General features: G+C 30.0%; 1 protein-coding gene across 4 annotated transcripts in view; it reads left to right on the top strand.

Annotated features, from left to right (window-relative positions):
- LOC124364391 (solute carrier family 66 member 2) overlaps nucleotides 1–9,174 on the top strand; it is a 54,204-nt gene extending 45,030 nt beyond the window's left edge. For 2 of the 4 annotated variants that reach the window (XM_046819826.1, XM_046819827.1), the window contains one exon: nucleotides 8,117–9,174. In XM_046819826.1, coding sequence (XP_046675782.1) covers nucleotides 8,117–8,204 — 88 coding nt within the window. In that variant the 3' untranslated portion in view covers nucleotides 8,205–9,174. Of the gene's footprint in view, nucleotides 1–764; nucleotides 1,235–8,116 lie in introns of those variants that run through there. The other 2 variants (XM_046819829.1, XM_046819828.1) reach the window with 1 other exon arrangement.
- Nucleotides 9,175–12,944: the final 3,770 nt, after the last annotated feature.

The following is a 12,944-nucleotide window of genomic DNA, read 5'->3' as shown; positions in this document are numbered from 1 at the left end:
GGAGGGCTAAAGTTTTAGTAATGTTTAAAAAAAAAAAAAACTCATTATAAAAAAGCATTTTGATCTCAAGCATTTGCACTGGAATCAAACATTCTGCAAGCATTTTAATTTATTTCCTAATTTAAAATTTTAATCAGGTTCTTAATAACAGCTAAACACTTACAATCATAAATTAACTTTATAAAAAGGTTTAACTTTAAGACAGTATAAGACATTGGTTTAAAAATTGCATAGTTAAAAATGTTGAACTGCAGATACTGTTGGATATTTTAGCTTGCATTCAGCTTGAATTAAAAAAGCAGTACCAACTGTAAACAATTGAATATTTGAAACAAGATTTGCATTGTGTGTATGGTGATATCTGACATTTTTAGGGAATTCAAAGTGGTAAAAATTAGATTTTTATCTGTTAATTCCAAAATTGTTCCCAAATAGTTATTTCAATGTAAAGGCTCATAGAAGCTAATAATGTTGAGTTGGATTTAATAAACTAGTACAAATTTACAAAGTTCTTATACTGTACTATAGATATTTATATTAACATTTCATGGTTTGAATTAATATTTTAAGTTTTTTTAAATATTTATAATAGTTCAATAGTAATTACTTCTAAAATTGTTAGAATCGGATATAATTATTAGAAAAATTTTGAAAATACCAAAGTAATCGATACAAATTTTGTATTGCTTTCGCTAACTAGATAATGATGTTTTTACTGGACTGTTAAGCCTGTGTATTAACTCGCTGTCGTTTGTTGGTTGTAGGTATTTATTTCGGCAGTTACAGTTTTTCAGTCGCAGCGTGTTGATGTGCTGACACTCGGACGCCCCCTGCTTCCCCCCCTCCCGACCAGCAAACTCGTGACGCACAGTACACCATCCGACACACACATTCTATTTTTATATAATCATCTGTGCACTTACCAATTAAATTATAAATAATATTTATATCACTATTTGGTATATGTTAGTATTGCCTACGTTATCAAGTTACCATCTCTACTGTTAGAGTGCCTTATGAATCAAGGTTTTATTTTTGTTACATGGAAGAGAATATGCACTGTTATAGGTACTATTTATAGAATAATTTGATTACATATTTTACTTCAGTATTACGGTGTAACAATCTGGTGTTGTATATTTTTTCTATGTAATTGTAATGTTGTTTAATTATTTTCAAACCATAATAATTGTTTTGATCCATTGTTTTTTAATTATAATTATTCCTCATTGTTTGCTTGTGTTAATAATCTGTTGACAGGGATTCATTATACCACAGACAATGGATACGTTTCTATATAGAACAGTATCCATTGTCTGTGATTATACATATTATGTTTTCATGTGTGTCAGTATGCCTCATTGCTTAAAACATAAATTATAGTTGTATTTAATGATGTAATGCAACCACTTTAATCAGTTCCACAACATAACTTGCACATATGTAGTTATTTTTAACACTATTTAATATTTTGTGCTTATTCTTTAAACCACAGCAATAAATTTAAAGTTTCTAATTTTAACAACCTTTCAATTTGAATCTTAATAGTTTTGAATGTAAACAAAATTTTGCTCCTTCTGTTTAGAAAGATTTTGTCAAGTTCGTATTAGCTGTTGGAAAGTTAAACTAATCATTGTTATTCTATTGGGCAACATAGTGTACAACATACACAAACCAACCTAAACAAAAAACAAAAAAGAAACAAAATAACGTAAAAACTAAATTGAGTTCTTACATCCAATGCAATGTCTTTTGATTTCATAAATGAGCTACAAGCTTTATTATATTTTATATTCTGATCTTTTCTGATTTTGGGTGAAATAATTGGTAATTTTGGTATTCAGAATCAGTTTAGGCTATTGGGTCATTAAATCAATAATTTTATATTAAATTACACATATTAAAATTAATAATAAAAGGTCTTTATTTTGACCTACTGATATACAAAATCAATTTTTCAAGAAATATTTTCATTAATTTCGTTCTATATGATTCAATTATAATTTATGTTGAATCTTCAACAGAGTACACTAGAGAATGCGTTGAAGGGTATATTGTAACATTTAAAGTTATAATGTGACATTAAACGGTATATTGTAACATTGAAAGTGAACTTAACATTTATCTCAGCAAAAATCTATTTGCAAATTTAATATCTCCAATTGGTAGAGAGTACCTTTAAACAAATTCAAAACTGAATATGTCAGCAATTTTGGACTGTAAATTTTGAATGAGTGAGAGTCTTAGATGCAAGCTGTGAGTGCGGATTCATATTTTTTTGGAATTTGTTCTAAAGCAGCAATTGTTCACACCATACACGTGCGCATATTGCTGTCACTGATTCAAAATTTATGTACATAATTGTTATACGTAGTTAATTAATTATTAGTAGTTAGTTATTGTTTTAAGTAAATTACAAATTTTTTCTTATTTGCTTAAAGATACTTTCTACCAAATAACATGTTTTCGTACTTAAATAAGATATGAACATTTTTAATGCACTACATTGTGAAAGTAACCATCAATTACATCTACTTTGGTGAAACTGAAACCTGTCTGAGTGTCATATCAGTAATAAAGGAGATAGTGTAAAGAAAATAGGCTCTTTCAATATGTCTTAAAATTGCATAAAATCTGTTTTGAATAAAAAAATAATTTTTAACTATAAACACGTTCACGACAACGTCTTGTCCCTGATCAGGTACATACTGGGCTTCGTTAAAGCGCGTCGTGCACCCGATGGGGTACACATTACTATGCAAATTCCTTATTGCGGTTTTATTGTTCGCCTATCGTGGTTGTTTAAAATTTGACCCTTCGCTTAAATAAATACCACCGACTATTGTGTACCCTGTCACCCTGTCAGGTGTATGATTGCGTAATGTTTAAGGGAAAACAAATTTATTAAGATACTCTTTGGGGTACACGAAGAAACATTGAAAAACATATTGAAATAATTATTTTTGTGCGAAATTGCAAAGCCTACATACTCTTCTCGTTATACTTGGACATATAACGTAAAAAAGATTACAGGTATTTGCCATTATTATTGAAAAATTCGACGGCAAATAAAGTCTAGAAAGAAACCATTGTTGTGAACGAGTTAAAAGATTAATTACAGAGATTTTGATGAAAAATTGTATTCTAATTTAGTAACCGAAAACACTCTTAAAACAGTCAGGTTTATGAAATAATTTATCTAAGGTCATTTCTCTGTATTTTAAATGCTTAGGGTATTTAAAGTTTTTTTTATTAGAAACCTAGAGGCTATTTGCGTGTGAGACACATAATTTCATTCATAATATTCACCATTTTACACTTAACCAGTATTGTAATCATATATGAATGACTTGAGAACTGTTGTTGTTACTACATAAAATACAAAAGTAATACCACCACTAATATTAATACTGTTACTACTAACTATTGTTACGTTTACTATTATTATTAATAGTTTAATATAATATTTATGGTTGACTTCTGTCTCGTGTTGTGTAGATAATAGTTGAAGCTGAGTGAATGCTAAAGTAACTGTCTGAAAGTAAAACCTTGATTCTTTGATTCGGACATTTGTACTTCAATACGCGTGCTTTCACAAGCTTGTCGTACTTGTAAAGAGTATTTCTCACTGTACTCGATATCTTGGATCTCAAGGCTACGTGATCTGTTATTGTCCTACAATTTGTTATTAATTAAATAACTTGCTTACATAATGCCAATGTGTTTTAAATCGTTTATTGAATCTGTTATTATTGTAATTATTTTTATCATAATGTTTTTACTACAGTACTTGATCTTGTACTTTAGTGTTTTGTATCCATTTAGATAGTTAGGAATATTTCAAATACTAAAAAGTTCAAATTATATATTTTGTTAATTTAATTATTTTATTTGTATATAAAATATATTTTATTTTTATATCTGTAGCGTATTTTGCAACTATTTTATTTGCATGAAAATAGTTTAATAAATGATAAGTATTTTTTAGTACTGTTGCTAGATATTTTCAATTAGTTCAAATCATTGAAAACTTGTGATGTTTTTATCTTCAGTAAATCTTAATATGAATTTATTTAGGAAACCTAAGTAAACTGCCAAACTCATTAAACTTTTAGTCATTTTATGTCTCTTCTTCAGCACTAATAAATATGGAATAAAATCATAAATCAAATAACATTAATATTTAAACAAAACAGATAAAACTGTTCTGAATAGAAATTATTTTAATTTTAGTTTTATATTTTTTTTAAATTTCATACCAAGAACTGTTATTGTTCATTAATGTTGAAATTTGTAACAATAAATATCTTGAATGTTGCCACATTTCAAATCTAATGTACGCCTACTGCCAGTTTTTTTTTCAAACTGTTTGGATATTTCTAAGAAAACTGCCAATTGCAATTACTTTCATGTTAACACTAAGTGAGAATATTGTAACATGTAACGTACTTATCCTGGTCAAAAAGTCAATATTTATGAATAATTATTGTTATGTTATTAATGAATATTACACATATATTAGATATTTTATTTGTGTGTTTTACTCTGAGCTTTTGCTTTAAAATACAGGATATAATATAGTAGCTTGTGAATTCACATAACATAAAACATGAACGTAAAAATTCTCTACCAATTCCAATGAAACTTGTCATATGGTGGTTATGTTTTTGTTTGTATGAGTCATGCGTGATAAAAGTGTAGGTGGTAATGGTTGATCGAAATTATTACAAATATGTTGTTTGAAAATAGTTTTTACACAAAACTACATCTAAAGTTGTTTACAAAGTTGTTCCTATTTCAATGTTTTTTTTATTGAAGTTTGCTTTTGGTGAAATATTTGTGAAGATAACATCAGTAATACTACATTTCAAGATCTGCAATTATCTACAAAAAAGCACATTGATTAAAAAAACTGCATTAAGGTTACACACGTCATGCCAATGCATTGTTACTTATATATCATATATATTCAAAATATATATACGTATACTGCTTTTCAGTATGATCAATTTTTGAAATTTTGAATATTTTTTGAGAAGAATTTATTTAAATTTTTAAAATGTGATTGAAATCAATTGTTTTTAAAATATGAAAATTTGAATTTAATTATATTGTATTGCACAAAGACAAATACACTTTTGTTATAATTGGGATTGAAATTATTTTTTACTTTAATAACAGCTATATCTAGTATTTTTTATTTGAGACATGGTTGTGAATAATGAGTAATTTAAAAAATACAAGATTATAAAAATATTCACATTAACTGAACATTTTAAAGATGGTCACTGCACTCTAAGTACGTTTTCTTCCAATTCTGATAGAAAGGAAGTTGTATTATTTTGGATACACTTTTATAACTAAATTAATAGATGTAATGAAGTTCTTTGCAAGTAAAATAATATTTTTACCTAACTGCGTAAATATCAGTGCTATCAAACCAGTGTGATGTAGGTACAAAGTACCAACCAGATCTTTTTACTAAAAAGTGTAAAGTTTGGGAGGGAGTTGAAACTGGCATATATTTGACTTTTTAATGTTTTCTGCTAGTTTCTTTGCATTGTATAGCCATTTGACACTTTATAGTAACTGTAGTAAAAAGAAAATTATTTCAAGTAAATAAATAACAAATATTTTCAAAAATAAAGATTTTTTCTTACTTAAAGTCTTTAAAAATGTTAGATATTTAATATTGCTACATTAAAAAAATCTTGTTTAATGGAAAGGTTTGAGAAAACATTATTTCTAAACTTTTTTGCAAAATTTGTCAGTCCAAACAGGGTGGTAAGAACAGTCACGGCCTGAGCAGTCCTGCTCATTGCTTGCAGCTGTGATAAGGCAACTCTAGTATAAAAGATTACTTGACAGCAATGAAAGGGGCTACAGTACGTACTGTAAAAAATGCATGTTTTACACTAATGTGGGTGACTCACTAAAATGGATAGTATAATAATGTTAAGTTAATCTTATTCAGATTCCCAAGATCCCAGTACAATTAATTATGAGAAGAATCTAGATTATGATTATTCCTGCTATCATATAAAATTAAATTCTAGGTGTACGAGGTCTGCCCGAAAAGTATCCGACCTGCGTTTATATCTTCGCGCCTGAGCTGCCTCTGCGGAGTATGAGTGTAACTAGTAGTCCCTCACAAACTACCTGAATGCCATAGTTTCTGGCTGAAAAACTTGGGCTGCGCACATTGTGTGTTCATGTCCCACTTGTTTTTTCTATTCATCGCATTTGTGTACTGTTGAAAATGAGTGAGCTGAATTTGCTTAAGTTTTGTTTCAATCTTGGCAAGAGTTGTACTAAGATGATTGAAACAATGCAGAAGACCTTTGGGGGTGAAAGATCACAACACAGATAAAAGAATGGTACAGGCGGTTTAAAAATGGTCGCACATTTGTTGACAATGACCCTAGTTCTGGCCGACCTTTACTTGACATCAACACCAGAAAATATCGAGAGTGTGTGACTTGCGATTGAAGGTAGCTGTCAATTGATTGTTCGTGAACTAGAAAATGATCTTGGAATACAAAAAAACTACTGTTTGGGAAATTTTGAATAAGATGTTGGAAATGTGATTCAGTATGTACGAATTTGTTCTGAAATTGCTCATGACCACCAAGCAGATAAACCTTCGCTGTGAAATCACACTGAACAACTTAAAAATAATCAGTAATGATAAAAATCTCCTTCAGAGATTATTACTGGTGGTGAATCATGAGTTTAAGGTTATGATCCTGAAATTAAACACTTCACAGTGGAAGAGTTCAGGCAAGCCACGGCCAAAAAGAGCATGTCAAAGTTGGAGCCATGTCAAGTCAATGCTGATTATTTTTTCTCAATTGTGAGGGTGTTGTGCACTATAAATTTACTCCAAAAAGTTGTGGTCTCGAAAAGATTGCTTAATGCTATGAGAAGAAAATGACCCCGTTCTGGTCAGGCGGTGATTGGCTTTTTCACCACTGTAATGTGTCAGTGCATTCATCGAATCTTGTGCAGCAATTTTGACCAATCACAAGATTGCACAGCTTCACCATCCTACGTACAGTCCCGACATAGCTCTTTGCGTCTTTTAGATGTTCCCAAAATTGAAAATGGCACTCAAAGGAAAGCGGTTGAACACAGTCTAGATGATTCAAAGTAATGCAACGCGCAAGCTGAAGGCTATTCCAAAATATACGTTTGAAGACTGCTTTAAGATGTTGAAGCACCGCTGGGAACGTGTGGTTCAATCAATGGAAACTACTTCGAAGGATGCCATGGCTTGGATGATGAAGAATAGCACCAATAGGAAGATATGAATGCAAGACGGATACTTGTCGGACAGACCTCGTATAAGTAGATAATTACATACATTGTATTAATAGTTGATTCAAACAATCATTATTTATGAAAATAAAAACTAATAACATCAACTTACAATGTTGTAGATGGAGCTTATATTGGTACTGATAACTTACTTACATTAAAACATAAAACCAATATTTAATACTTTTATCTCGTGTCAGCATTAAAACACAGATTGGACTGCAATAAATTTCATGCACAGTATCAAGTAATATTGGTCCCACGTTAGCCAATCTCATCTAACTAACTCAACTCTTGGAAACATCTCTTTTCGAAACATAACATTTTTTAGTAGAAGTAAATTTTGGAGAATGATGCCTTTTACTGGCTTGCTATATGAAAAGGTGGAAGAGGTCTTTCATGATATCCAAAAGGTGGTGCCACAACTTATTACAAGTTTCGATAAGGGTAGTAAAAATATGAAAAAAATTAAAGAATGTTCACATGAAGTGGTATTTATAAATAAGAGTTTCCTTATTTTGATGGTGATTTTGAGATTTGGTGATTATAAAACAGTTTTCTGGCACATTTGAAAGTAATGGCAGTTGGCAAATTTCTTGCTTATAGTAAAAATAAATTTGTAATTGTTTGGGGGAAAGAAACTGCGGTGTTATAATTTATTCACAAAAATTCTTTACGCTTTCAGTCAATCATTGAAAACTTTTCTGTGGTATGTTAATTGTTCAAAGTGTCACTTGATATTTTTGTATTAGTTTAGTGTTTGTTGTTGTGAATCTTAAGCAATGTTCTGTTATTTCAGTCGAGAAGTGCTCGTGAATCTTCCATTGTTTTGGGGCAAACTGTTTCACGGATTACTGTCTTGGAAGAACACAAGTTTCAAACTCTGAGTATATTAGTTGTAACTGTTACAATCATCCGTTAGCAATCATTAGTTTTTCATTAAAACTTCGATAATCAGTGTTAACTGAATCATTTTAGCAAGTGTTATGTTTATTGTAATGCTTAATGTTATTCTTATAGAATTTGTTATAGAATCAAATAATAAATTGTTGCCTTATTCTGTATCTTGTGTTGTCTCTAATAATAATTGTTACAACTGGAGAATTTTAATTAGATGTATTTTAATCTGAATATTGTTTATTTAATCCAGTTCTTTTTTAATTTTAAGGTTTTAAGATAAACTTATTAATTGTTAATCCTTTGTCTATCTTTCTTGTTGAGTTGTTCTCAGAGTATGCATGTCAAAATATTACTTTAGTATGAGCTCAAAGTTTATTGCTTATAATGTATTTTTTAACACAACTATTTATAATTAATTTATGTGCAAACTCTCTAGAATTCTATATCTTCTTCTTGTTCTAAGAGACGGCCTATTGCCATGCACTGAAGCCTTGGGCCTTTATGCACTCTGGTTATGTATCTTATAAATGTATCTTCTTGTAAATCCATCAGGAATTTTACTAGTATGTATTTACATTTTTCTTATATTACTGACACATAATTTCTCGTTTCCTCTGTACTAGTAATGAAAAATCGTATAGCTACTATTTAATAATTAAATTGTAGAGAGACAAGTTTCTATCAAGCATAATCTTTGCAACTAAGCTTGGGTAGTAAATAACTGTTAGAGCGTAAGTATAATAAATAGTTAGCCTAAGCCTACACTACTTGTACTTCCCATTACTTAGGCACGGAAGACTGAAGATGATCTTTGGGTGCTTCTATTGAAATATAATATTATATATTTTTCTACTACTTCTACACAATCCTATCCACTCTAGAAATAACTTTGTGATATGAATTGTGTATATTTATGTTTTAAAATTTGTATTGTAAATAAATATTTTGTAGTTTAAAGTTTTCTTTTCTTTGTCATTGTGTGTTTATTTAAATATATCCAACTAAACTTTTATATATTCTCTAATAATTCATAACAAACATGTAAAGTGTTATGAAAGAGAAAGTAATGAAAATTGATTTCCTTTATATATCACTGAAACATGTTTCTTGTATTTAATTTCTCTCGTATCTTTTTTAAACTTTTAACAAGGCTAGGATATTGATAAATTTCATGCTTAAAATAGTGTTTAGAGCCAACAAATTTCAAATTAGAATATTTTTCAATTTCTTAGAAGCTTTGTTTGGGCATCTATGTCACAAATATCTATGTCGTGACTTCTTTTTCCTTGGCAGTCAAATGTTTTATAATCTAAAGCTGTTTTCTTTGTTGGAATTATTGACACAAATTGTAACACAAATCTTGAGACATCACAGCCTTGCTGAGGAGATCCATCTACAGTCTACAAATGTTTTACCAAACTGAATGAACTAGAAGTGATTCATCTATAGTCAACAGATGTTAATGTATACTTACAAGATCAGTACTACACATCAACAGTGATTGAAGAGGGGGAGTATATCGTGGTTGGCTAAAGTTAAAGCAATCAATGATTAATATGACTTCTTTGGCCCTGGCAGTAAATATTTTCATAAACTAAAACTGTTTTATTTGTTGTAAGAATAAACCATTTGCATGTCACTAATGAATTCCAAATTTTCCTTTAACGCCAAGACATTTATAAAATATATTTTTTTAAAGTTCAAAGCTAATTTTGATCATACTATAAGAGGTAAATGCAAAAAATATATATATAAAACGGAATTTGAGTTAAAATTAGCATATTATTAATAAATATCTAAATAATCCGATAATGCTGTTAATTTTATCTAAATTAAAATTCATGGTACAATCTAATAAAATTGAAAAATTATAAAAACTACTAATTATTAGAACACTATCAGTTACCCACGGCTTTGCAACTGTATGAGCACTTCTGGTTTGAGTGAATTATATTTCCACCGCAAATGTTAAGTTTGCCTTCTTCCTACGATCAAGAAAATACATTAAAATGGTATATTTATGGTAATTTTAATTAACTCCGGTACACAGCTCTGAGATATGTTTTGTCAAAAGAACAATTTAGATAGGTTTCATTACAGTCTTTAAAATTCTGACTGTTTCCTTTAGCTACATAGGATAGGCTACACGTTTACCGAATTTCAAGGTACTAGCAGTTAAATGAATAGTAAAAGTTGGATTACATTTTTTCTTATATCTGCACTGCTAGCAGTTACCCGCTGCTTTGCACGTAATTTAGTAGGTGTTGCACGTTTATTTTGATGTGACCGCTGCTGGTTTGAGTGGTTATATATCAGATGCCAATTTTGAGTTTGCCTTGTTGCCACGATAAAGAAATTACATAAAAAAGTTTATGGTGTGGCTATTTAAATTTACTTAATTCTTAGTATGTTTTGTTCCATAGTTTATTTTGTTTTGTTTCCCAATCACAAAAATACATAACACAGATTAGAGAAGCCTACTTCTTTCAAAAGAGAACTAAGGTGGGTTTTATATTAGTCTTTAAATTTATAGTAACAGTTCTTAAATATTGTAGAAAATTTAAAGCTGGAATTGGAAAAATTAGTTCGAAAGAACAGACCAGAAAATTTTCAACTAGTATATTTCTTGTCGACTGCTTCAAAGGGAGTCTTCCGAGTCAAACTCAGACCTTATGTTTAGGACATTTTTAAAGGTAGATTTGTACGTACCTCGGATTTATATAAGTCTTTAAATTTATACTAAAAGTTTTTAAATATTGTAGAAAATTTAAAGGTGGAATTGGAAAAATTAGTTTGAAGGAACAGTCCAGTAAAATTTCAACTAGTGTAGTTCTTGTCGACTGCTTATAAGTCAAACTCTGGCCTTATGTTTAGGACATTTTCTAAGGTAGATTTGTACTTACATAATAGCTTAAATCTAAAACGGCTTTAAAGATTATAATTACTTATTAGAAAATTTACTTACTACAAATGTAAACAAATTGAAAATCATAAAAAAATTTTTCCACAGAACAGTTGATTACATTTGACAGGCTCATTCAATTAATATTACACAACTTTAGAGATCAAGTTGGGATTTCTTGCTACTTTTAAACACCAGTGGGACGTAGCCCGGAGGGATTTTTGAAATAAGAATAAGGCTATATTCATCCTAGGAACCAAAAGAATGTCCATGTAAAATTTTAATACAATTGGTTGAGTAGTTTATCCGTGAAAACAAAACAAACAAAGGCACTTTCGTATTTATAATATTAGGATTTTCTTATCTAAGGTTTCATAGATCTTTTCTTATCGGCTGGGTAGACATGGGATATATTTGGTTATGGCTCTGTAGGACCACATGCAGGTGGAGGGAGCTAGACAAATGGCACCCTCCTCCTGCTGCGAAATGTAGGTCTTCTAAAAAGACTTCTAGTCAACCGCGATAAGCATGAAGTGTGCACCCGCCATTCCGAAGGCTGTTTTTGAACTCAAAGCTCTCCAAGAGACATACTGTATAATTTTGGATATAATCGTGTTTGGTGTTTATGTCAAAGTCTATTATTCTCAATATATCTGTCTACAGCATAGGAAGGGTTAAAACCATTTTTATCATATATGCATATGTACGTTTCAACCTCTTTGAGGAGTTATCTACATTTAGCAGTTGTTATAGCAAGCTGACTGGACTAGTAATTCACATCCACTGGTGTGTAAAGAGGGAGGAACAATACTGTGATTATCTGGAGCTCCACCAATCAATAATTAATATACCTATTTAGTGCTGGCCGTCAACTTTTTATAATGCAAAGCTGTTTTTGTTCTTGGAATTACAAATCAAATTTCTAACCAAAGTCTTGATAATGTTTCAGTATCTGTGTGGATAGCCAATGGATTATTAGTAAAAATCTTGAGCCATCTACACATCAATGAAGAGAGCTATTTTTAGTCAGCAGATGTTAAACCAAAATATACAAGACTAGTATTGGGTACCTATCCCAGGTGATTGAAGAGCTGTGAATGTACTAAACTAAACCAATCGATGATGTGATCTTATTTAGTACTAGCTATTTCTTATTGAACCTAAAGATGTTTTCTTTGTTGAAAATACTAAAACTGCTAAAAAAATCTTGAGACATTTCGGCCTCGCTGAGAGATCCTTATATAACCACCAGATTAGCTGGAGTTCAACAAATCAGTGATATGGTAACTTCGTTAGTGCCGGTTGCTATTTTATCATAATCAAGAGCTGTTTTCTTTGTGGGAATTATTAACACAAGTTCTAAAAAAAATCTTCATAGAGTAATACTGTATTTGCTAGAGCTCAACTAATTATTAATCAATATTAGTTTTCAGTACTAGCTAACAAATTGTTATTGTGTAAAGCTGTTTAATCTTGTGGAATTACTAAGACAATTTCTAATGGAACATTGTACATAATCCCAAGTCAGTATATAAAGTGTTGTTTACATTTTTTAAATATAGATTTTATTTACACAATTAATTATTTTTGATTACTTAGATCTGATCACTGTAAATAACAAATAGTCACTGAGTAGTCTTGATTCTGTTTCCAAAGGGCATTCATTATTCTCTCTTTGTCTTTGTCTCAGAAATGTAGAATGTCCCATTGTAATGGTATTAAGCAAACACATTGTATTTTTGTTACAAAGACAACACAACCTTTTGATGCTGTGTTTTAGCTGGAAGGCTCAAAACACTGTTTCTATAGTTCTGCTGTATTAACT

Source organism: Homalodisca vitripennis, chromosome 6 (genome assembly GCF_021130785.1).
Source record: "Homalodisca vitripennis isolate AUS2020 chromosome 6, UT_GWSS_2.1, whole genome shotgun sequence".
In the NCBI taxonomy this organism is placed as follows: domain Eukaryota; kingdom Metazoa; phylum Arthropoda; class Insecta; order Hemiptera; family Cicadellidae; genus Homalodisca; species Homalodisca vitripennis.
This window is presented reverse-complemented; position numbering and strand designations above follow the sequence as displayed.